General features: G+C 40.1%; 1 protein-coding gene across 1 annotated transcript in view; it reads left to right on the forward strand.

Moving 5' to 3' along the window:
- Window positions 1–2015: 2015 nt before the first annotated feature.
- The window catches only part of TMX4 (thioredoxin related transmembrane protein 4), a 63691-nt gene continuing 38865 nt past the window's right edge, over window positions 2016–26841 (forward strand). Inside the window, exons 1-2 of the mRNA XM_040248325.1 lie at window positions 2016–2330; window positions 18939–19054. Coding sequence (XP_040104259.1) covers window positions 2152–2330; window positions 18939–19054 — 295 coding nt within the window. The 5' untranslated portion in view covers window positions 2016–2151. The remainder of the gene's footprint in view (window positions 2331–18938; window positions 19055–26841) is intronic.

Genomic DNA, 26841 nt, shown 5'->3' on the forward strand with positions numbered 1-26841 from the left:
ATAATGAGCTATTTTATCAATGAGACCCCATGTGGGTCCCATCAGTCACCCTGCTTATTTAACTTATCTGCAGAGTACATCATGGGAATCACTGGGCAGGATAAAGCACAAGGTGGAATCAAAATTGCTGGAAGAAATATCAATAACCTCAGACATGCAGATGACACCACCCTATGGCGGTGAAGAGGAACTGAAGAGCATCTTGACGAAAAGTGAAAGAGGAGAGTGAAAAAGCTGGCTTAAAAATCAACATTCAAAAAATGAAGATGGTGGCATCCAGTCCCATCACTTCATGGCAAATAGATGGGGAAACAACAGAAACAGTGACAGACTTTATTTCTTGGGCTCCAAAATCACTGCAGATGGTGACTGCAGCCATGAAATTAGAAGATTCTTGCTCCTTGGAAGAAAAGCTATGACAAACATAGACAGCATATTTAAAAAAGAGACATTACTTTACCAACAAAGGTCCATCTAGTCAAAGCTTTGGTTTTTCCACTAGTCATGTATGGATGTGAGAGTTGGACTATAAATAAAGCTAAGCACTGAAGAATGGATGCTTTTGAAGAAGATTCTTGAGAGTCCTAAGGAGATCAAACCAGTCCATCCTAAATTATATCAGTCCTGAATATTCATTGGAAGGACTAATGTTGAAGCTGAAGCTCCAGTACTTTGGCCACCTAATGTGAAGAATTCACTCATTGGAAAAGATTCTGAGGCTGGGAAAGATTGAAGGCAGGGGAAGGGGATGACAGGGAATGAGATGGTTGGATGGCATCACTGATTCGATGGACATGAGTCTGAGCAAGCTCCAGGAATTGGTGATGGACAGGGAAGCCTGGCATGCTGCAGTCCATTGGGTTGCAAAGAGTCAGACACAACCGAACAACTCAGCTGAACTGAACTAGGGTATGATTGTCTCTGCAGGCAAAAGTCACCTTTCTTTTTCTCACCTGTAAGGACAGATTGGATACTGATCTCATTGCAGTACTCTTAGTTGTATAGTTGTCCTTAAGCCCAGGACAGAAATTACTGTTTTTCATGATAAGTGGACCACACTATGCTTTTCTTTTAAACCAAATTTTGTAAAAGCACTGCTGCTAAGTTGCTTTAGTCGTGTCCGACTCTGTGCGACCCCATAGACGGCAGCCCACCAGGCTCCCCTGTCCCTGGGATTCTCCAGGCAAGAACACTGGAGTGGGTTGCCATTTCCTTCTCCAATGCATGAAAATGAAAAGTCAAAGTGAAGTCGCACAGTCGTGTCTGACTCTTCGCGACCCCATGGACTGCAGCCTACCAGGCCCCTCCGTCCATGCGATTTTCCAGGCAAGAGTACTGGAGTGGGTTGCCATTGCCTTCTCCGTGTAAAAGCACACCCGGCCTCTAATGGTAATTGTCATACATTCTTGGGTGTGGTAATCTCAAGGTACAGATGCATCAAACGTGTATCTGGAAAGAGATCTGCAAATAATTTAAGGTTACTCTCATTTTAGATCTGACAAATGTGTAGCCAAGAGGAGCTCGAGGTCCATTTTATTGCAACTGGCACTATTCTTATAAACTGATTCATTTTATCTGTTAGCATCCATGCTTTAAACAATTTGTAAAAATTAAAACTGCACGGTCTGGTTTCATTATTTACTATTAGGCAGTGCTACTTCATTATACACATGCAGAGTACTTAAAATTTCCTCTCCTTTTCAGTAAGGGATGCCCAATGCATCCCTTCTTTTTTCATTACAGTAAAACAGTTTACTTGCAGTCCACTGTTGCTATTTTTGCTATCATTGAATAGAGGATGCATATCTTAATTACTGGCCACTTTTCTCTTTAGAAAGAAACCACATGCGCCAACCTGTTACTTGGCACTAGCTAGTCAGGCTCTGGTTATGCAACACTGGGTCACAGCTTATCTTCAACACTGCCGTCCGGAAGGAAGGACGGCCGTTGCCAAGGCAACCGACGCCCCGGGCAACGGCGAGTCTAGGCGGAAGGGGCGTGGCCTCGAAAGCCCGGGCCTGTAAGAGGCGGGCCGCCGCCGGCGCAGCGGGTCGGGCAGGGCTTTTGGCAAACCACCAGGGAAGGCCGGGTCGGCGGGCCCGCCGCGCCCTTCTCCGTAGCCCCGGGAAGAGCCCGGCTCCGCGTCCCGGTATGGCGGAAGGGCGCCGCGGCCCGCTGTTCGCGGCGCTCCTGGCCGCTTGGGTCGTGGCGGTGGCAGAGGCGGAGGCCGACCGGGAGCAGGCCGCGCAGCCGCCGGAGCAGAGCCTGGTGCGGCCCATGACAGCTTCCAACTGGACGCTGGTGATGGAGGGCGAGTGGATGCTGAAATTGTGAGTGTGCCTGCCCGACCCCGCCGCACGGTCCTTGCAGGCGTTGTTCCCAAGCCAGCACTGCCCATGGTCTCGACCTGGGCCCAGACCCGCGCAGCCAAGGACTTGCTTGGCCTGGCTGAGCCCAACCTCCCTGCCGCGCAGGCGTGTCCGGCCTGCCCCATGAGGGCCCTGGGTGCAGGGTGTCACCCTGCCTGGCTTCTCGGCTGCTTTGGGAGGAAGTATTTTATGGCCATGATGGGTAAACGGTTTACCCAGGGGATGAAGGGGAACAGAAATCCTAAGGGATTGGATTTAGGTCCTACTTGAATTGTCTAGTGGTTTTCCCTACTTTCTTCAATTTAAGTATGAATTTGGCACTAAGGAGTTCATAATCTGAGCCACAGTTAACTCCCAGTCTTGTTTTTGCTGATTGTATAGAGCTTCTCTATCTTTGGCTGCAGAGAATATAAGCAATCTGATTTCTGTATTGACCATCTGGTGATATCCAGGTGTAGCGTCTTCTCTTGTGTTGTTGGAAGGTGTTTGCTGTGACCAGTGCGTTCTTGGCAGAACTCTATTAGACTTTGCCCTGCTTCATTCTGTACTCCAAGGCTAAATTTGCCTCTTACTCCATGTATTTCTTGACTTTCTACTTTTGTATTTTCCAGTCCTCTATAATGAAAAGGACATCTTTTTTGGGTGTTAGTTCTAGAAGGCCTTGTAAGTGTTTGTAGAACCGTTCAACTTTAGCTTCTTCAGCTTGTCAGGGCATAGACTTGGATTACTGTGATGTTGAATGTTTTGCCTTGGAAATGAACAGAGATCATTCTGTTCATTTTTGAGATTGCATCCAAGTACTGCATTTTGGACTGTTGTTGACTATGAGGGCTACTCTAGTTCTTCTAGGGATTCTTGCCCACAGCACCTGAAGAACTATGGATGGAGGTTTGTGACATTACACAGGAGGCACTAATCAAGCTCATCCCCAAGAAAAAGAGATGCAAAATAGGTTTCTGAGGAGGCCTTACAAATAGATGTGAAGAGAAGTGAAAGACAAAGGAGAAAAGATATACCCCTTTAAGAATGCAGAGTTCCAAAGGCTGGCAAGGAGAGATAAAGCCTTCCTCAGTGATCAGTGCAAAGAAAGAGGAAGACAATAGAAAGGGAATGACTAGAGATCTCTTCAAGAAAATTAGAGATACCAAGGGAACATTTCATGCACAAATGGTCACAATAAAGGACAGAAACGGTGTGGACCTAACAGAAGCAGAAAATATTAAAAAGAGGTGGCAAAAATACATAGAAGAACTATACAAAAAAGATGTTCATGGCCCAGATAACCACGATGGTGTGATCACTCACTTAGAACCAGACATCCTGGAATGCAAAGTCAAGAGGATCTTAAGCATCACTACTAACAAAGCTTGTGGAGGTGATGCAATTCCAGTCCAGCTATTTCAAATCCTAAAAGATGATGTTGTTAAAGCGCTGCACTCAATATGCCAGCAATCTTGGAAAACTAAGCAGTGGCCACTGGACTGGAAAAGTCCAGTGGCATTTGGGATTCCATCCCAAAGAAAGACAGTGCCAAAGAATGCTCAAACTACCACACAGTTACACTCATCTCACATGTTAGCAAAGTAATGCTCAAAATTCTCCAAGCCAGGTTTCAACAGTACGTGAACCATGAATTTCCAGATGTTCAAGCTGGATTTAGAAAAGACAGAGGAACCAGAGATCAAATTGCCAACATCTGTTGGTTCATCGAAGCAAGAGAGTTCCAGAAATATATCTGCTGCTGCTGCTAAATCACTTCAGTCGTGTCTGACTCTGTGTGACCGCATAGACGGCAGCCCACCAGGCTCCCCCGCCCCTGGGATTCTCTAGGGAAGAACACTGGAGTGGGTTGCCATTTCCTCCAATGCATGAAAGTGAAAAGTGAATGTGAAGTCTCTCAGTCGTGCCTGACTCTAGCGACCTCATGGACTGCAGCCTACCAGGCTCCTCCGTCCATGAGATTTTCTAGGCAAAAGTACTGGAGTGGGGTGCCATTGCCTTCTCCGAGAAATATATCTACTTCTCTTTATTGACTATGCCTAAGCCTTTGACTGTGAGGATTACAACAAACTGTGGAAAATTCTTCAAGAGATGGGAATACCAGACCACCTGACCTGCCTACTGAGAAATCTGTATGCAGTTCAAGATGCAACAGATAGAGCTGGACATGGAGACTGTTTGGACTCTGATTCAGGATGACACTTGCAAGCTATATAGACACTTGAGATCTTTTTAGAAGTTCTCTTTCCATTGAGTTCACTTCACTATAATAGGTCAATACAAAGTGAGGCTATAAAGGAAGAGGATTTAAATCATTATGTACATCCAAATTCAAGAATCTCTGTGCTCATCCTGAAGAAAATTTGGCTCTTTGTGATACTCCTTTGACAAAATTCAACACTTTAAAACATAAAATTTAACTTCAGTACTATTATAGACCTACTATAAATTTCTAGGAATTTTTTCAAACATCCGATAAGTTATCACTTTGTTTAGATGAACTGGCCATAATAAATGGAGATTGTTAAGTATCCACTGGTGATATATTTAATATCTCTAAAGAAAATTAGGAGGCTTTCTGATAATGTTGGGCTGGCGAAAAAGTTTGTTCAGAATGGCCCAACCCAGTATTACAATTTTAACATTACTTTGAATGACAGTTTTTTCATTTGTTTATATGCTACCTCTCCTCTGGGAATTTTTTCTTTTCTGTCCCAATTCGTACCAATCTCCTATAACACAATTCCTGGTTAGATCAGTGTCAATAATTTATTTTTAAGAAAAAAAAAATTTATTTTTTAGAACTTAGCTTTTTTTTTTTTTCTCCAAGACCCAAAAAACCCCTATTGTAAAATTTAATTTGTTGTGTTTTCTTTGTCTTTCAAACACTCAATTTTTTGTATCCTTGCAGTTGAATTTTCAGTTTTTAAAAAAGCACTTCTCTGTTAAGGAAAAATATCTAAAACTATATTTGTTGTAATTTACCATTTCTGTTCTGAAACCTTTTTTAAAACCTGAAAAATTCTCCCACTAATTTTTTTTTTTTCTTTACAATATTGTATTGGTTTTGCCATACATCAACATGAATCTGCCATGGGTGTACACGTGTTCCCCATCCTGAACCCCCCTTCCACTTCCCTCCCCATATCATCCCTCTGGGTCATCCCAGTGCACCAGCCCCGAGCATCCTGTATCCTGCATCGAACCTAGTCTGGCGATTCATTTCACATATGATATTATACATGTTTCAATGCCATTCTCCCAAATCATCCCACCCTTGCCCTCTCCCACAGAATCCAAAAGACTGTTCTATACATCTGTGTCTCTTTTGCTGTCTTGCATACAGGGTTATCATTACCATCTTTCTAAATTCCATATATATGTGTTAGTATACTGTATTGGTGCTAAAGCTGAAGCTCCAGTACTTTGGCCACCTCATGTGAAGAATTAACTCATTAGAAAAGACTCTGATGCTGGGAAGGATTGGGAGCAGGAGGAGAAGGGGACAACAGAGGATGAGATGGCTGGATAGCATCACGGACTCGATGAACGTGAATCTGAGTGAACTCCGGGAGATGGTGATGGACAGGGAGGCCTGGCGTGCTGCGATTCATGGGGTCGCAGAGTCGGACACGACTGAGCGACTGAACTGAACTGATACTGTATTGGTGTTACAGGTGGCTAACAACACATGAAAAGATGCTCAACATCACTCATTACAGAGAAATGCAAATCACAACCACAGTGAGGTACCATTTCACGCCAGTCAGAATGGCTGCGATCCAAAAGTCTACAAGCAATAAATGCTGGAGAGGGTGTGGAGAAAAGGGAACCCTCTTACACTGTTGGTGGGAATGCAAACTAGTACAGCTACTATGGAGAACACTGTGGAGATTCCTTAAAAAACTGGAAATAGAACTGCCTTATGACCCAGCAATCCCACTGATGGGCATACACACCAAGGAAACCAGAATTGAAAGAGACACATGTACCCCAATGTTCATCGCAGCACTGTTTATAATAGCCAGGACATGGAAGCAACCTAGATGTCCATCAGCAGACGAATAGATAAGAAAGCTGTGGTACATACAAACAATGGAGTATTACTCAGCCATTAAAAAGAATACATCTGAATTAGTTCTAATGAGGTGGATGAAACTGGAGCCTATTATAGAGTAAAGTAAGCCAGAAAGAAAAACACCAATACAGTATACTAACATTTTCTTTAATGCTGTGGACTTTTTGTACATTCAGGTTTTCTGTTTGTATTTAATTTTATATATTCTTTTTTAACATTTTACTTCTGTTTCTGCCATGTTTCTATGATTGGCTTGCTGTGCTTTCTTTCTCTTAACCTCTTTTGAAGAGTTTGTTCTTTCTTGGGTTAGGTAAGATTATCTAATCTTGAAATGGCCTTCTGATGTTTTCTTTTCTCTATTCCCATTGTTTCATAATATTGTCCATTCAATTGCCTTGTTCAGTTCAGTTCAGTCACTCAGTCGTGTCCAACTCTGTGACCCAATGAATCACAGCACGCAAGGCCTTGTCCATCACCAACTCCTGGAGTTCACTCAAACTCATGTCCATTAAGCTGGTGATGCCATGCAGCCATCTCATCCTCTGTCATCCCCTTTTCCTCCTGCCCCCAATCCCTCCCAACATCAGGGTCTTTTCCAATGAGTCAGCTCTTTGCATGAGGTGGCCAAAGTATTGGAGTTTCAGCTTTAGCATCAGTCCTCCCAATGAACACCCAGGACTGATCTCCTTTAGGAGGGACTGGTTGGATCTCCTTGCAGTCCAAGGGATTCTAAAGAGTCTTCTCCAACACCACAGCTCAAAAGAATCAATTCTTCGGTGCTCAGCTTTCTTCACAGTCCAACTCTCACATCCATACGTGACCACAGGGAAAACCGTAGCCTTGACTAGACGGACCTTTGTTGGCAAATTAGTATCTCTGCTTTTTAATATGTTATCTAGGTTGGTCATAACTTGCCTTCCAAGGAGTAAGTGTCTTTTAATTTCATTGCTGCAATCACCATCTGCAGTGATTTTGGAGCCCCCAAAATAAAGTCTGACATTGTTTCCACTGTTTCCCCATCTATTTCCCATGAAGTGATGGGACCAGATGCCATGTTCTTAGTTTTCTGAATGTTGAACTTTGAGCCAACTCTTTCACTCTCCTCTTTCACTTCAATCAAGAGGCTTTTTAGTTCTTCTTCACTTTCCACCATAAGGGTGGTGTCATCTGCATATCTGAAGTTATTGATATTTCTCCTGGCAGTTTTGATTCTAGCTTGTGCTTCTTCCGGCCCAGCATTTCTTGATGTACTCTGCATATAAGTTAAATAAGCAGGGTGACAATATACAGCCTTGACATACTCCTTTTCCTATTTGGAACCAGTCTGTTGTTCCATGTCCAGTTCTAACTGTTGCTTCCTGACCTGCATATAGGTTTCTCAAGAGGCAAGTCAGGTGGTCTGGTATTCCCATCTCTTGAAGAATTTTCCATGGTTTATTGTGATCCACACAGTAAAGGCTTTGGCATAGTCAATAAAGCAGACATAAATGTTTTTCTGGAACTCTCTTGCTTTTTCGATGAGCCAGTGGATGTTGGCAATTTGATCTCTGGTTCCTCTGCCTTTTCTAAAACCAGGTTGAACATCTGGAAGTTCACGGTTCATGTATTGCTGAAGCTTGGAGAATTTTGAGCATTACTTTACAAGCGTGTGAGATGAGTGCAATTGTGTGGTAGTTTGAGTGTTGTTTGGCATTGCCTTTCTTTGTGATTGAAATGAAAACTGACTTTTTCCAGTCCTGTGGCCACTGCTGAGTTTTCCAAATTTGCTAGAATATTGAGTGGAGCACTTTACAACCTCATCTTTCAGGATTTGAAATAGCTCAACTGGAATTCCATCACCTCTACTAGCTTTGTTTGTAGTGATGCTTTCTAAGGCCCACTTGACTTCGCATTCCAGGATGTCTGGCTCTAGGTGAGTAATCACACCATCGTGATTGTCTGGGTTGTGAGGATCTGTTTTGTACAGTTCTTCTGTGTACTCTTGCCACCTCTTCTTAATATCTTCTGCTTCTGTTAGGTCCATACCATTTCTGTCCTTTATCGAGCCCACTTTGCATGAAATGTTCCCTTGGTATCTCTAATTTTCTTGAAGAGATCTCTAGTCTTTCCCATTCTGTTCTTTTTCCTCTATTTCTTTGCATTGATCACTGAGGAAGGCTTTCTTATCTCTCCTTACTATTCTTTGGAACTCTGCATTCAGATGCTTATATCTTTCCTTTTCTCCTTTGCTTTTCACTTCTCTTCTTTTCACAGCTATTTGTAAGGCCTCCCCAGACAGCCGTTTTGCTTTTTTGCATTTCTTTTCCATGGGGATGGTCTTGATCCCTGTCTCCTGTACAATGTCACGAACCGGTCCATAGTTCATCAGGCACAATGTCTATCAGATCTAGTCCCTTAAATCTATTTCTCACTTCCACTGTATAATCCTGAGGGATTTGATTTAGGTCATACCTGAATGGTCTAGTGGTTTTCCCCACTTTCTTCAGTTTCAGTCTGAATTTGGCAATAAGGAGTTAATGATCTGAGCCACAGTCAGCTCCTGGTCTTGTTTTTGCTGACTGTATAGAGCTTCTCCATCTTTGGCTGCAAAGAATATAATCAATCTGATTTCAGTGTTGACCATCTGGTGATGTCCATGTGTAGAGTCTTCTCTTGTGTTGTTGGAAGATGGTGTTTGCTATGAGAAGTGCGTTCTCTTAGGACCTTTTGCTATTGTAAACACTTGCTCTTTCCCCATCATATAAGTTCTTGAAAATACTACTTTTGTTCTCTTTAAGTACGAAAGTATGCAATATAATACAGTTTTGTATACTCTTCTCGTGGCTTTTTTCCCCAAAGACATCAATAGACATCCATAAAACTTAGTTTTGGCCTATATAGTTTAAACAGATATCCAGAGGAGAAATGAGTCTTTGTGTTAAATTAATTTATATTCATGTTTCAGAATGGAAACTAGTGAGTCTGGTGATAGAGGAAACCCTCCTTTATTTCCCTAGGATCACTTGGATTTACCATTGTTTCTCCAGTATCCTTCTTATACTTGGTCAGAACATTGTTGCCTTAACTTACCCATGTTAGATAGTTATAATTTCTTGCAGTTTCATCGATTGTCATGATCTGTTGATTGAATGTATAAGAGACAGTCATTAGATGCTTGTTATGTGTCAGATTCAAAGTTGGGGACTTGTGAACATGAAGATGAATGAATTACATTTCTCAGTTTCAGGTGACTGTGTGCGAAGGAGATAAGTAGCATAGGTAGCACTTGTTTAGCAAATATTTAATGGGTGCTTCCTTTCTGTTGAGTGTTCCTCAGCAATTCTCTCCAGGTACTATTGACATTTTGGCTTGCACAGCTGTTTGATATGTGAGGATGGCTCACATACTGCAAAACCTTTGGTACCCCTGGTATCCCATGATATCCTAGCAGTCATGTGACATCAACAAAGTTTTAGTCCATCCCCTATACACACTTCTAAGTGCTTCTGATTAGAAACCACTGCCCTGGGTACTGTTATGGATAAACATGCAAAAGAGAAGCTTATAGGCTAACATAGAAGTATAAGCATTTGATTTCAGATTGTTTCCGCATCATCTCCATGGTCATGATTGTCGTTTCAGTCACAGTAAACAGCTACATTGTTCACGTCACATGTTCAGAATGCCCTGTCTCAGAATTTGAGCGTTACAGCAGTCTGGTGCAGTATCTTGATTCTCATTCTCATTAACCAAGGAATTAAAACTGGGAAGGTTGAAGCTGTAAGCCATATCTTTGATAGGTGGTGGGTATGGCCAGGACTAGAATGCACGCCTGAGCTTTGCAATCCCCCGTACAAGCTGAGGAGATTAGCTATGCTTTGGGGAAACCTGGAGGAAGGCACAGAGCCTGGCTGACTTGTGCTTAGGCTCTCAGTACCTGACCCATGTAAGGGGAAGCCTTTTTCCTAAAGGATTCAGAGGCCCACCTATGTATTTACCATCTCTCCAAATTCTGCAAATGAAGAGCATTGCTTTGAGCTCATTTCTGACACCTCACCATTCAGACAGGTGCCTGCCTTCCCTGTACCCTAGCCAGTAGGAAACTTCTTTCTCACGGTGCCTTGTTTGTATCTATTGTGGCCTTATTTCACAATTCATAAATTAATTTATATGTTTTTGTACTTGATTTTTGTCTTATTCCTCCTGTAGATGATAAGCTTTTAAGTAGAGGAACAGAGTTTTTCTTTTTCTTGTTTATCTACAAAACCTTAATAACTGTCAAATTCTAGGTGTTCAGTAAATACTTTTGACTCAGTGAATGAACAAATAATATACTTTAATCTTTAATCAAGAGCTAGTGTATCACTGAAGAACAGTGATTTCCTGGTATCCATACTCACTATCATCTTCCCTTTGTTCATTGATATAATACATATTTTTTGTGACCTGGATTGTGCCAGGCTCTGTTCTAGGTTACAAGCAAGGCACCAGTTGTTGGCCTTTGTGGAGTATTAATTCTAGTGAAATTATTACATTTCTCTAGCAGATGTCATGGTTTTCACAGAACTCTCAATTTTTATTTTTTCTCTACATTTTATGATAGCATGTCTTAGAAATGATCTTCTAAGAAAGAGAATTGAGCATAATACTTTCAAGTCTTGGGTAATAAGAGTTTATCCAGATTTTCCAGAAAGAAGAATATCACTTGTAGTTAAGGCATTATTTGTTGACATTATGATTTGGTTTTATATAGTAAGTCATAGAAAGATGAACCTAGTATACCGATGTTGTCTTCATTGTTACAGATTCTTCTGAGTATGTTAGTCAAAGTAAGTTCTAAGTGAAAATTAACTGTATCTGTCATGGTTCATCTCATGTCTGCAAGGATAAAATACGAGAATGTTCTGGGAAACACTGGTAAAGTTTAAGTCAAGACAAAAAAATTGACCATTATTGGGGAATAAAAATTATTTTTCATGAAATTTTATTTCTAGAAAATATATTTAATTCTTTCTAATATGCTTAATGAAATCTCATACAAAATTCAGTGAGTTCATGCAGTCAGAGACTCAGGGGCCTTCAGCCACCTTACATGTAGCAGATGGACATGTGTGATTTGTACATGAATACCAGTATAGAGAACAAAAGCTTGCTGTTGAATTCTCTTTCCCAGTAATGGTTAAAAACATTAGACTGACACCTAAGTTCATGGATTTAGCAGTATTTTGCTTTCTGGGATATAGAATACTTCAAATGTCTTTATGAAGTATACTAATTTTACATGCCACTGTCACTTTCAAAAAGTTTAAAAATACTCTTTTGCAGTTTCTATGACTATAAAGGTACTAATTCCTCTTGGACATTTTTAAATCAAAGGATTAATTTACATGTAAAAGACAAAATTAGAGCAGGTCAACTCTATTATAGTTCTTAGAAGACTGCCACTATGAGCTGTTTTTTTAATATAAATGTGTTCAGTCTATTGTAATTAGTCTTATTCATGTATATGTAGTTAAATTACATTTATCTATGCATAATGAGGGAGAGGAAGGGAGGGTGGGAACGAGGAAGAGACTTAGAAGAGGGGAGGGGAGAAGAAGGAGAGGGAGAGAAAAGAGAAACATCTTTAGGATCATGTGCTTTTCCTTCTTTTTATTCATCTGGGCCCTGGAGGTATTTTACTTATACTTCAGTTCAGTCACTTGGGACTTCCCTGGTGGCTCAAATGGTAAAGCGTCTGTCTACAATGTGGGAGACCTGGGTTCGAGCCCTGGGTTGGGAAGATCCCCTATAGAAGGAAATGGCAATCCACTCCAGGACTGTTGCCTGGAAAATCCCATGGACAGGGGAGCCTGGTAGGCTACAGTCCATGGGGACACAAACAGTCGGACACAACTGAGCGACTTCACTCACTCACTCAGTCACTTAGTCGTGTCCGACTCTTTGCGACTCCATGGACTGCAGCACGCCAGAGCTTGCTCAACTCCCAGAGCTTGCTCAAACTCAAGTCCATGGAGTTGGTGATGCCATCAAACCATCTCATCCTCTGTCATCCCGTTCTCCTCCTGCTTTCAATCTTTCCCAGCATCAGAGTCTTTTCAAATGAGTCAGCTCTTCACAGCAGGTGGCCAAAGTAATGGAGTTTTACCTTCAGCATCAGTCCTTCTAGTGAATATTCAGGACTGATTTCCTTTAGGATTGACTGGTTGGATCTCCTTGCAGTCCTAGGGAGTCTCAAGAGTCTTCTCCAATACCGCAGTTCAAAAACATCAAGTCTTCGGCACTCAGCTTTCTTTATGGTCCAACTATCACATTCATAGATGACTACTGGAACAACCATAGCTTTGACTAGATGCATCTTTGTTGGCAAAGTAATGTCTCTACTTTTTAATATGCTGTCTAAGTTGGTCATAGCTTTTCTTCCAAGGAGCAAGCCTCTTAATTTCATGGCTGCAGTCACCATCTGCAGTGATTTTAGAGCCCAAGAAAATAAAATCTTATAGAATCTTGTAGTAGATTCTAAACTCAGCATTCAGAAAGCTAAGATGATAGCATTGAACCCCATCACTCCACGGCAAATAGAAGAGGGAAAAGAGGAAACAATGACAGATTTTACTTTCTTGGGCTCTAAAATCACTACAAATGGTGACTGCAGCCATGAAATTAAAAGACTGTTGGCTATGACAAACCTAGACAGCGGCTTAAAAAGCAGAGATATCACTTTGCCAACAAAGGTCTGTATAATCAAAGCTATGGTTTTTCCAGTAGTCACATATGAATTTGAGAGTTGGACCATCAAGAAGGCTGAGGACCAAAGAATTGGTGCTTTGAAATTGCACTAGAGGAGACTCTTGAGAGTCTCTTCGACTGCAAGGACATGAAAATAGTCAATTCTAAAGGAAATCAGTCCTGAGTATTAATTGGAAAGACTGATGCTGAAGTTGAAGCTCCAATGCTTTGGCCACTTGATGTGAAGAACTGACTCACTGGAAAAGACCCTAATGCTGGGGAAGACTGAGGGCATGAGGAGAAGGGGATGATAGAGGATGAAATGGTTGGATGGCATCATGGACTCAGTGGACATGAGTTTGAGCAAGCTCTGGGAGATAGTGAAGGACAGAGAAGCTTGGCGTACTGAAGACTGCACTGTGGTCTTTGGGGTGGCAAAGAGATGGACATGACTTAACAACTGAACAATGAACAACAGATTCTAAATGGGATCATTTAGATACAAAACAATATTAGTAACTTTAAAAGTTGCAACAACAGTAGACCAGTTCCCTCATCTAAGATTCAGGGATGGTTTATCTCCATTAGCAAAGCACACACTAGGTTAATGGATGACCTTGGTACATTCCAACACAATAAACTGATTAAATCTAATAAATAATAGCATTAAAGTGCCACAAACCACTGGTTAGCAGCTACAAAGAAAATGGAGTATCTAAAATTATCTCAATGGTATTTGTATATTTGAGGGTCAGTTTCACCCAAATCCTGATTTATGTAATAATTTATCTGGAGATTAGGCACTAGGATTTTGTTAGATGATTAAATTTGTTTCATTTAATGATTATGGATATAGCAAAGGTGTCCATGAGTTGTATGCAAAAACAGGTCTAGGGAAACAAAGCAAAAAAAAATCTAGCGTTCATTAAATTGTACTTCAGAATTTCGTATATATATATATAATGTGTATATATATAAATGCATATGCTTAGTTGCTCAATCGTGTCCTACTCTGTGACCCTATGGACTGTAGCCTGCCAGACTCCTCTATAATGGAGTTTCTCAAGAAATAGTAGTGGACCGGGTAGTCATTCTCTTCTCCAAGGGATCTTCCCAACCTAGGAATCAAACCTGGGTCACCTGCATTGCAGGCAGATTCTTTACTGTCTGAGCCACCAGGTATGTCTTATTCCTGTTGTCTGTGTGTCTGTCTCTCTGTTGGATCTTTTTTTCCTTGAACACTTTTATCACAGGAATACCTCCATCTGGGTTCTTGCTCTGTGTGGTCTTAGTGACCTTCAACATGTCTCTCTGAATCTGTCTTGTGGCCTTAGAGCAGTGAGGTTGTAAGGTTCAGTGAGTTCAGTCATTCATTCGTGTCTGACTCTTTGTGACCTCATGGACTGCAACATGCCAGGCTTCAGAGTCCATCAACAACTCCTGGAGCTTGCTCAAACTCATGTACATCGAGTCGGTGATGCCATCTAACCATTTTATCCTCTGTCATCCTCTTCCTCCTGCCTTCAAACTTTACCAGGATCAGGGTCTTTTCCAGTGAGTCAGGCCTTCACATCAGGTGGCCAAAGTATTGGAGTTTCAGCTTCAACATCGGTCCCTCCAATGAACACCCAGGACTGATTTCCTTTAGGATGGACTGGTTGGATCTCCTTGCAGTCCAAGGGACTCTCAAGAGTCTTCTCCAACACTACAGTTGAAAAGCATCAGTTCTTCAGCCCTCAGCCGCCTTTATAGTCCAACTCTCACATCCCTACACGACTATTGGAAAAACCATAGCTTTGACTAGACAGACCTTTGTTGGCAAAGTAACGTCTCTGCTTTTTAATATGCTGTCTAGGGTGGTCATAGCTTTTCTTCCATGGAGTTAGCATCTTTTAATTTCATGGCTGCAGCCACCATCTACAGTGATTTTGGAGGCTCCCCTCCCCAAATAAAGTCTGTCTCTGTTTCCATTGTTTCCCCATCCACTTGCCATGAACTGATGAGACCAGATGACATGATCTTAGTTTTTGAATGTTGAGTTTTCAGCCAGCTTTTTCCCTCATCTCTTTCACTTTTATCAAGAGACTCTTTAGTTCTTTGCTTTCTGTCATAAGGGTGGTATCATCTGTGTATCTGAAGTTATTGATATTTCTCCTGGCAATCTTGATTCCAGCTTGTGCTTCACCCAGCCTGGCAGTTCGCATGATGTACTCTGCATATCAGTTAAACAAGCAGGGTGACAATATACAGCCTTAACGTACTCCTTTCCCAGTTTGGAACCAGTCTGTTGTTCCATGTCTGGTTCTAACTGTTGCTTCTTGACCTCCATACAGATTTCTCAGGAGGCAGGTAAGGTGGTCTCGTATTCCCATCTCTTTCAGAATTTTCCATAGTTTGTTGTGATCTACACAGTCAAAGGCTTTGGTGTAATTAATAAAGCAGAAGTAGATGTTTTTCTGGAACTCTCTTGCTTTTTTGATGATCTAGTGGATGCTGGCAATTTAATCTCTGGTCCGTCTGCATTTCCTAAATCCAGCTTGAACATCTGGAAGTTCACAGTTCACGTACTGTTGAAGCCTGTCTTGGAGAATGAGTGAGATGAGTGCAATTGTGTGGTAGTTTAAGCATTCTTTGGCATTGCCTTTCTTTGGGATTGGAATGAAAACTGACCTTTTCCAGTCCTGTGGCCACTGCTGAGTTTTCCAAATTTGCTGGCATATTGAATGCAGCACTTTCACCACATTATCTTTCAGGATTTGAAATAGCTCAACTGGAATTCCATCACCTCTACTGACTTTGTTAGTAGTGATACTTCCTAAATCCCAGTTGACTTCACATTCTAGGATGTTTGGCTCTAGGTGAGTGATCACAACATCATGGTTATCTGGGTCATGAAGATCTTTTTTGTACAGTTCTTCTGTGTGTTCTTGCCACCTCTTCTTAATATCTTCTATTTTTGTTAGGTCCATACCATTTCTGTCCTTTATTGTGCCCATTTTTACATGAAATGTTCTGTTGGTATCTCAATTTTCTTGACGAGATCTGTAGTCTTTCCCTTTCTATTGGTTTTCTCTTTCTCCTTTTATTGTAAGGCTCACATGAGCTTGCTAATGCACCACGAAAATGTCTCTGAAACCAAACCGTTTATTACAGATGTCATTTACTTTGATGATTTTCTTCATATGTGTTTGCTTTACATACATCATCTAATCTCTCAATAACCTTCTAAGGTAGCTGCTGTTACTGTCTCATTTAACATTCGAGAAAGCTGAGGCATGGAGGGATTATTAACTTGCTCAAAGTCACATGCTTAATTTGTAGTTGGTCTTTCTGATTCCTCCAGCAGAATTCTTATCCAAAATATTGAAATGCCTCTTGAAATGGACTTAATAATAAAGTGTTCCTTTTCACCCTAGAGTTTACCACTTGTTTACCCAATCTAGTCTGTCATTTGGATATTTAGAAAATAACAGAGTTTCTCAGGTGAAGAATATAACTTTCTTTAAAGTTGGTTCATTTGCTTATTCTGTAAACATTTATTGAGCACTGACTGTATACCAGGATGTATTTTGCCTTGGAAATGTAGGGATAAAAGTGCTTATAGAAAAATCCACGTTCAAAGATGTCATGTCAGCAGATTGTTCTTTGGACTATGTTCTCTGGTCCTTGTCGCCTGAACATGAGGGCTTGGACGGTGAACTGTAATAGCACGATTAGTGACTTTTTAGAATGATCTTGGACTTGGCTATACTAGTCTTTTTTTAAAGATGGAAATAGGCAGGGCTGGTCTTCTACCTCTTCTCTTTGCTTCCATCTTATTCTTCCCTGATCCATTATCCACAGAACTGCTGGGTGAATTTTACAAAACGTAAATCTGATCATAATTCTCTTACTTCCTTAGGGCTAACCAGAGAGCTTCAAATAGAGTGCTGACCCCTTACACAACTCTAAAATGCTCATCTCTCTGCACTTACACATATATTGTTTACTCTGCTTAGATGAGGACATTCCTGATCCCTCTCTGGCTGCTAACACCTACTTTAGCACAGATGTTCTTTTTCTTTGGGCTCTTCTGAGATCACCCAGCTTCTGAGGGTCTCTGCAGCATCTTTTCTGTACTCACATTTGCCTCTTGGATTCTGATTACCTCTTTGGGCCATAAAATCCATAAGGAAAGGAGATGCATTAGACTTCTCCAGAGTTGTGGCCTCGCTTCTAAGGTGGTGCTCGGTTCATGTTTATTGAATGAAAAAATAAATGTAAATAGCAGAGTTCTAATTAAAGACATGTGTTTCTCTAACTCTTTAGTATTAAAGTTGGTTTAGCTATAGCTTATACTTTCTTTCTTAAAATGCTTTTCAAAACTGCCACAGAGCTTTGGAAGTGACTCACATTCTGGGGACCCACTAGCAACAAGTCTTCTGGTCTTTGGTCATCACATTTATAGCTTTGATGGATTTGAAACTGGTTTAGCTAGTTTACGGTTCAGTTCAGTACAGTCACTCAGTCATGTCCGACTCTTTGTGACCCCATGAATCGCAGCACGCCAGGCCTCCCTGTCCATCACCATCTCCCAGAGTTCACTCAGATTCACGTCCATTGAGTCCGTGATGCCATCCAGCCATCTCATCCTCTGTCATCCCCTTCTCCTCCTGCTGCCAATCCCTCCCAGCATCAGAGTCTTTTCCAATGAGTCAACTCTTCACATGAGGTGGCCAAAGTACTGGCGTTTCAGCTTTAGCATCATTCCTTCCAAAGAAATCCCAGGGCTGATCTTCAGAATGGACTGGTTGGATCTCCTTGAGTCCAAGGGACTCTCAAGAGTCTTCTCCAACACCACAGTTCAAAAGCATCAATTCTTTGGCACTCAGCCTTCTTCACAGTCCCACTCTCACATCCATACATGACTACTGAAAAACCATAGCCTTGACTAGATGGACCTTAGTCAGCAAAGTAATATCTGTGCTTTTGAATATGCTCTCTAGGTTGGTCCTAACTTTTCTTCCAAGGAGTAAGCGTCTTTTAATTTCATGGCTGCAGTCACCATCTGCAGTGATTTTGGAGCCCCAAAAAATAAAGTCTGACACTGTTTCCACTGTTTCCCCATCTATTTCCCATGAAGTGATGGGACTGGATGCCATGATCTTCGTTTTCTGAATTTAAGCTTTAAGCCAACTTTTTCACTCTCCTCTTTCACTTTCATCAAGAGGCTGTTTAATTCTTCTTCACTTTCTGTCATAAGGGTGGTGTCATCTGCATATCTGAGGTTATTGATATTTCTCCCAACAATCTTGATTCCAGCTGTGTTTCTTCCAGTCTTGCGTTTCTCATGATGTACTCTGCATATAAGTTAAATAAGCAGGGTGACAATATACAGCCTTGACGTACTCCTTTTCCTATTTGGAACCAGTCTGTTGTTCCATGTCCAGTTCTAATTATCCTTCTTTAGTAGCACTTTCAAAACAATGTTTACCCTCAAATATCAAAAAGTATTTGTAAAGTGATAAAATTTGTGTTGATTATAGCAATAACATTGAAATAAAGTATTTTACATGTATAATAATTGTGAAAAATCTTAAACTTGGTGAATTTTTCCCTAGGAAGTTGATATTCATAACATTAAATTCTAGAGGGGAAATACACTTCTGTATCAAGTAACTTTGGAAAAACTTGCTTTTCTGCCTCCTCCTAGTTAAGAATTTATTTTGTCAGTTTAAATACTCTTTCTCTATTTTGTTTTAGTGATGTTTTATGTATATTGAATAGCTATTATTCTTTTATAGTTATGCCCCTTGGTGTCCATCCTGCCAGCAGACTGATTCAGAATGGGAGACATTTGCAAAGAACGGTGAAATACTTCAGATCAGTGTGGGGAAGGTAGATGTCATTCAAGAACCAGGTACTGTAAATGTTGAACATTAAATACAAAAGTTTGTTGCTTTTAATTTGAATTTTTTCACACATGCAGAAAAGTTTAAAGACTAGAATATTGATTACCATAAACTGACTACTTAAAATCAACAAATAATATTTTTGCATATATGTATCTCTTTGTGTATTCATATTTACACATACAGATGTGTATATATATTTTTATGATGTTTTTGCTAAGTCATTTGAATATTAGTTGCAAACATCATGAGACTTCACCCTTCAATACTTCAGTGTATTAATGTGTCCTTAATTATTTTCCATGTCTTCTTATAGTTTTCTAAACCAGGATCCAGTCAAGGTTCACCAGTTACATTTTGTTGTTAAGTGTTTTTAGTCTCTATCAATCTAGAATACTCCGTTTTTTCCATGCCGTTGTTATTCTGAAGAGAACAAGCTAGGGATTTTCCTAGATGTTTCTTTATGGTGACATTTAACTTGCTCTTATTTCTGCATATTCTGTAAACTTGAACTTCTGTCTAAAGGGATGATTTGAGTTAAACACTTACGGAGGAGTGATGCTGTGACTTTATATTGTATCTCATCAGAAGACATGTACTGTCACTATTTAGTGGTGCTGAGTTTGAGCACTTGGTTAAGGTGATGACACTACACATCTCAATTATAAAGAAAGGCCACACTTTATAGCTCACAGGTAATCTATGGGGTGATACTTTGGGGTTTTAAGATCTGTGATGATCTTACCTGAACAAGATGTTTTATTAAGAGTTCCAGAATGGTAAATTTCTAATTCTTTCACCATCTACATTCATTAGTTGTTAATGATGAAAATTAAATAATAATGAAATAATGAATGAATAATGGAAATGAATAATAATGAAAAAAATTGTAGTGATACAATTTTTCAAAAGAGGGAGATAGAGACTTGAATTCTGAAAAAATACAATAAATTTGTACTTATTGTTTAAAAATAACTGTAATATATGTAAATTAAGAAAAGTTGGGTTTTTATGATTTAAATCTCAAATTTGACAATTTTCAAACTGTATAAGTAATTTTTTCCTATCTACATTTAATTTCTACCTGTTGCATCCTTTCACAGGAAAGAAAAAGATAGTAGATGTGGAAATATAGCTCTTCCTTCTCTGTAATAGCTGTGAGTCTAACAATCACAAAATAATGAATTACCAGTTACATGGACAACAAGATGAATGGTGTCAGTTAATATCTATGTGTTGACAAACCCATAGGAGAGAGATTTTTGCTATAAGCTGTGAGTCCTTAAGCCTCCACATTTTTAAGCATTTAAGCCAAAACCACTAATGCCTAAGTGCTATTTAGAGATGGACAATTACCATTTTTGGACTTCCCTGGTGGCTCAGACAGTAAATAATCTGCCTGCAAGGCAGGAGACACAGGTTTGATCCCTGGACCAGGAAGATCCCCTGGAGGAGGGAATGGCTACTCACTCCAGTATTCTTGTCTGGAGAATTCCTTAGATAAATTAGCTTGGCAGGCTATAGTTCATGGGGTTTGGAAACAGTCGGCCACAACTGAGGGACTGCTGCTGCTGCTGCTGCTGCTAAGTCGCTTCAGTCGTGTCTGACTCTGTGCAACCCCATAGACGGCAGCCCACCAGGCTCCTCCACCCCTGGGATTCTCCAGGCAAGAATACTGGAGTGGGCTGCCATTTCCTTCTCCACTGCATGAAAGTGAAAAGTGAAAGTGAAGTCGCTCAGTTGCATCCGACTCTTAGTGACCCCATGGACTGCAGCCTTCCAGGCTCCTCCACCCATGGGATTTTCTAGGCAAGAGTACTGGAGTGGGTTGCCATTGCCTTCTCTAACAGTTATCATTATTAGTTGATGATTTGGGTTATTATATGGGCTTCCCTGATAGCTCAGTTGGTAAAGAATCTCCCCATTCCGTTCCTGGGTCAGGAAGATCCACTGGAGAAGGGAAAGGCTACCCACTCCAGTATTCTTGGGCTTCCCTTGTGGCTCAGCTGGTAAAGAATCAGCCCGTAATGAGGGAGACCTGGGTTCAATCCCTCAGTTGGGAAGATCCCCTGGAGAAGGGAAAGGGTACCCACTTCAGTATTCTGGCCTGGAGAATTCCATGGACTGTATTATCTATGGGGTCTCAAAGAGTTGGATGCAACTTTCACTTTGACTTTCTGCTATTTTAATGAGTTTTTATATTTGGAGATCAAATCATTACAATTACATATCTGCTATAAACTTGCTTTTGTGTTTTTAAAAGTGTGAGTCCAGTGAAGTCAGATGTAAGTCTTGTTAATTTTGTGAGTACCAGACCCATTTTATGATGAGTTTCTTAGAAATGCAGCATCTGGCATATTCTCATTTCAGCCTTTTGGGTTACCTGCTGGAAATTCACAGCATAGTTTGAATTAAATTAAACAGCTTTGTGATGAATTCATAGATCTAAAATGTAATTATTAATAAATATAGTGTTTCCTTTTAAGATGTAGATTTATAGCTATTTTTCCCTTGTGAATGGATTAAATGTATAATGAAATAAGAGAAATTGACTATGACAAAACATTTTAAAAGCAAATTCATCATTGACTCATAGTATTAATATAAATAAGATACATCTTTGGAGAAGGAAAAAAGTCACTGGTCTAGTGTTCCATGAAAACAGGGAATAAATAAAGACCAAAAAAACAAAATGTGGTTGTTTTATGTCTTAGGATTTTTAAAGTAGAAACTCTAGAATTTTAAATGGTAGCTACTGAACCTGTAATTGATTAAAAAAAATTAGGATAAAAAATTCACACACATGACTGTGTAGCCTAGAGAATATTTCACTTTAGATTATATTATTTTATGCTTGTAATTGTACTTTAAATTACAAATGTAATGCTTTCAAATAATATTTTAATAGAGTTTAGAAATAATGTGTTTCTTCAACAAATTTTTGAGTTGGTATCATGCACCAGGCCCTGTTCTGTATACCAGTGATAAGATCAATGATGCAGGTAAATAAAGATGCAAATGAATAAAAAGGAAAAATGTGGTTCCGCATTGAGTTTACATTCTAGCGAAAGGGATAAAAAGTCACAAAAGTAAAATGGGAAATAATGTCTGGGGGTGGTAAGGGCTGTAATGAAAAAGAAAGCAAGATAAAAATGTAAAAAATGGTGGGAGCCACTGTTTTAATAGGATGTCCAGGGAAGGACTTTTTAACTGTAGGTCTTGACAGATTAAGGAAATGAATTTCAGTGAGGTTTAGGAGAAGAGCATTCCAGGTGGAGCAAACAGTGTGTGCAGGTGGGGGTACTTGGCTTATTTGAGAAACAATATAGCCAGTGGGGTCCTTGAGACAAATGGGACTGGAGAGGTGCTAGAGACCAGATCATGTAGGCTCTTGTTGGCCTTGGCAAAGTGTTTAGGTTTTATATCAAGTATGATAGAAAGGAAGCTAACTGGAAGGTTTTTAGTCGGGGCGTTACATGATTTGATTCATGTTTTTGAAAGTATTCATTTGGCTGCTATGTGAAAATTTGTCTGTAAGAGGTCAGAAATATAAGCCAGAAGAAAAGTTCAGAGGTCAGTTCAGTAGCCTAGCGTGGAGGGATAAGGGCTTGGATGGAAGCAGCAGTGTTAAGTGGGTGGATTGAAGATATGCATTTGGCTGGAATACCCAGAAGGATTTCCTGATAAACTGGTTGCGACACTTGTGAAAAGAGTGAAGATGGAAGAGAGTAAAAGAGGATCAGGTTTGGAACAGGGTTTAGCTTTGAGATGTTTAGTAGAAATCCAAATAGAGAGGAGCTAGAGAAAGACATTTAAGAATTATCAGGTAGATGGTATTTTAAGCGAAGGGACAAATTGAGATTACTTAAGGAATGTGTGCTTCCCTAGTGGCTCAGTGGTAAAGAAGGAAACTCGAGTTTGATCCCTGGGTCAGGAAGAGGCCCTGGAGAAGGAAATGGCAACCCACTCCAGTATTCTTGCTTGGGAAATCCCATGAACATAGCAGCCTGGTGGTCTACAGTCCGTGGGATCGCAAAGATTCAGATACGACTGAGTGACTAAAGACCAACACCAGGGAATATGTGCAGAGCAGTGTTTTCAGAATTGAGAGTTGGGGCACTCTGACATTTAGAAGCTGAAAGGAGAAAAGGAGAGGCTGATGAGGTAGGAAGGAGATAGAAAAGTAGCCGTCCTGGAAGCCGAATGAAGAGAGTGTCTTATCTGGTACTGACTCATGGGCAAACCTCTGGGACATCTTGTCTGTATTTTTGGAAGCAAGTATTTGCTTCATTTTTACAAAATCTTATCTCATGAATAAGCAGTGGGAAACCATTGCAATGATATTATTTTTCCCACATTTGAGATGTTCATTGGCTATTTCTATGTACAGTTGAAGGTTTGGATGCAAATCTGTATTACTGTAACTTTCACCAGAGTTGCCATGTGCAGGAATGCTAGTAAGGGATAATTTCATTCTTTTTTAAAAGAAGGGAAAGCAAGAATTTTTGAAGTGTTTATGCATACTCTTTAGCTATCCCTGTAACTCAACTGTTGGTGTTTCTAATAAGAGATTTTTTTTAGGTAGTTTAAGTAGAAAGTAAGATTTCAGGGTTATAAAGACTGGAGATTATAAACACATTGCATTTTTACACCTGAGATGTAGAAGTTAAAGAGAGCACAGGCCTTAGATTACATAATGCTGCCTGTTTAATATTGTGTAGACCAGGTGATGTTTCGGTTGAGTTGACTTTGGAAAATTAAATTTAATGAGTGTCTACTTCAACCTTCTGTTTTATGTGGATGAGCTTAGTAGTCCAAGACAGAAAACAGCAGCTGCTCAGAAAACATCCATGGCTGTTGCACTAGATTAGAGGTAAAACCATGGCTAAGAGTAAGCATTGTCCTTAAAGTCACTAATTTATTATAGAAACTAGTTTAGTTTACTACAGTTTAGTTAGTGTTAACATTTTAGTTTTATAATAATAAAACTTAGTTATTTATATTCTATTGACAACTTCATTTCAGTTTTGAAAGTAAAATTAGTTTTACTTTAAAAAATTTTCTTCCTTCTACTTCTCTCTTTGCTGATAATAACTAACATTTAATAAGCATTTACTTCAGTCTGTAATTGTGTTGAGCACTTACATTTTAGCATCATTACAATCCTATGAAGAACAAACTATTTATATATCACTCAGAAATAGGCTCAGTGAAGTTAATTAACAAAAGCTAATGGCTGTCCCAATCTCATCACATGGACAACAGCCTTCTCTAACTCAATGAAACATGTAGGGACACTCAAGAAGGATGGTCATGGTGGAGAGTTCTGGCAAAATGTGATCCATTGGGGAAGGGAATGGCAAACTACTTCAATATTCTTGCCTTAAGAACCCCATGACAGTATGAAAAGGCAAAAAGACAGGACATTGAAAGATGAACTCGCCGGTTGGTAGGTGCCCAATATGCTACTAGAGATGAGTGGAGAAATAACTCCAGAAAGAATGAAGAGACGGAGCCAAAGCAAAAACAATACCCAGTTGTGGATGTGACTGGTGATGGAAGTAAGTCCAATGCTGTAAAGAGCAATATTGCCTAGGAACCTGGAATGTTAGGTCCATGAATCAAGGCAAATTGGAAGTGGTCAAACAGGAGATGGCAAGAGTGAACATCGACATTTTAGGAATCACCGAACTAAAATGGACCGGAATGGGTGAATTTAACTCAGATGATCATTACATCTACTACTGTGGGCAAGAATAATTTAGAAGAAATGGAGTAGCCATCATAATCAACAAAACAGTCCAAAATTCAGTACTTGGATGCAATCTCAAAAACGACGATCTCTGTTCATTTCCATAACAAACCATTCAATATCACAGTAATCCAATTCTATGCCCGACCAGTAATGGTGAAGAAGCTGAAGTTGAATGGTTCTATGAAGACCTACAAGACCTTCTAGAACTAGCACCTAGAAAAGATGTCCTTTTCATTATAGGGAACTGGAATGCAAAAGTAGGAAGTGAAGAACTACTGAAGTAACAGGAAAGTTTGGCCTTGCAATACAGAATGAAGCAAGGCAAAGGCTAACAGAGTTTTGCCCAGAGAATGCACGGGTCATAGCAAACACCCTCTTCCAACAACACAAGAGATGACTCTACACATGGACATCAACAGGTGGTCAATACCAAAATCAGATTGATTATATTCTTTGCAGCCAAAGATGGAAAAGCTCTATACAATCAGCAAAAACAAGACCAGAAGCTGACTGTGGCTCAGATCATGAAATCTTTATTGCCAAATTCAGACTTAAATTGAAGAAAGTAGGGAAAACCAATAGACTGTTCAGGTATGACCTAAATCAAATCCCTTATGATTATACAGTGCAAGTGACAAATAGATTGAAGGGATTAGATTAGATAGACAGAGTGCCTGAAGAGCTATGGACGGAGGTTTGTGACATTGTACAAGAGGCAGTAATCAAGACCATCACAAGAAAAACAAATGCTAAAAGGCAAAATGGTTATTTGAGGAGACCTTATAAATAGCTGTGAAAAGAAGAAAAGCAAAAGGCAAATGAGACAAGGAAAGATATACTCATTAGAATGCAGAGTTCCAAAGAAGAGAAAAGAGAGATAAGAAAGCTTCCTCAGTGATGCAAAGAAATAGAGGAAAACAATAGAAAGGGAAAGACTACAGATCTCTTCAAGAAAATCAGAGATACCAAGGGAGATTTTCATGCAAAGATGGACACAATAAAGAACAGAAATTGTATGGACCTAACAGAAGCAGAAGATATTAAGAAGAGGTGGCAAGAATACACAGAAGAACTGTACAAAAAAGATCTTCATGATGCAGATAATCACAAAGGTGTGATCACTCACCCAGAGCCTTTCATCCTGGAATGAGAAGTCAAGTGAGCCTTAGGAAGCATCACTACCAACAAAGCTAGTGGAGGTGATGGAATTCCAGCAGAGCTATTTCAAATCCTAAAAGATGATGCTGTGAAAGTGATGTATTAAACATGCCAGCAAACTTGGAAAACTCAGCAGTGGCCACAGGACTGTAAAAGGTCTGTTTTCATTCCAATCCCAAAGAAAGGCAATGCCAAAGAATGTTCAAATTTCCACACAATTGCACTCATCTCACAGGCTAGCAAAGTAATGTTCAAAATTCTCCAAGCCAGGCTTCAACAGTACATGAACTGTGAAATTCCAGATATTCAAGCTGGATTTAGAAAAGGCATAGGAACCAGAGATCAGATTACCAGTATCAGTTGGACCATTGAAAAAGCGGGAGAGTTCCAGAAAAACATCTACTTCTGCTTTATTGACTATGCCAAAGCCGTTGACTGTGTGGATCATAACAAACTGTGGAAAATTCTTCAAGAGATGGGACTACCAGACCACCTGACCTGCCTCTTGAGAGATCTGTATGTAAGTCAGGAAGCAACAGTTAGAACTGGACATGGAACAACAGACTGGTTCCAAATAGGAAAAGGAGGACGTCAAGGCTGAATATTGTCACCCTGCTTATTTAACTTATATGCAGAGTACATCATGAGAAACGCTGGACTGGAAGAAGCACAAGCTGGAATCAAGATTGCTGGGAGAAATATCAATAACCTCAGATATGCAGGTGACACCACCCTTATGGCAGAAAGTGAAGAGGAACTGAAAAGCCTCTTGATGAAAGTGAAAGTGGAAAGTGAAAAAGTTGGCTTAAAGCTCAACATTCAGAAAATGAAGATCATGGCATCTGGTCCCATCACTTCATGGGAAATAGATGGGGAAACAGT

The sequence above is a fragment of the Oryx dammah genome, unplaced genomic scaffold (assembly GCF_014754425.2).
Source record: "Oryx dammah isolate SB20612 unplaced genomic scaffold, SCBI_Odam_1.1 HiC_scaffold_10, whole genome shotgun sequence".
In the NCBI taxonomy this organism is placed as follows: domain Eukaryota; kingdom Metazoa; phylum Chordata; class Mammalia; order Artiodactyla; family Bovidae; genus Oryx; species Oryx dammah.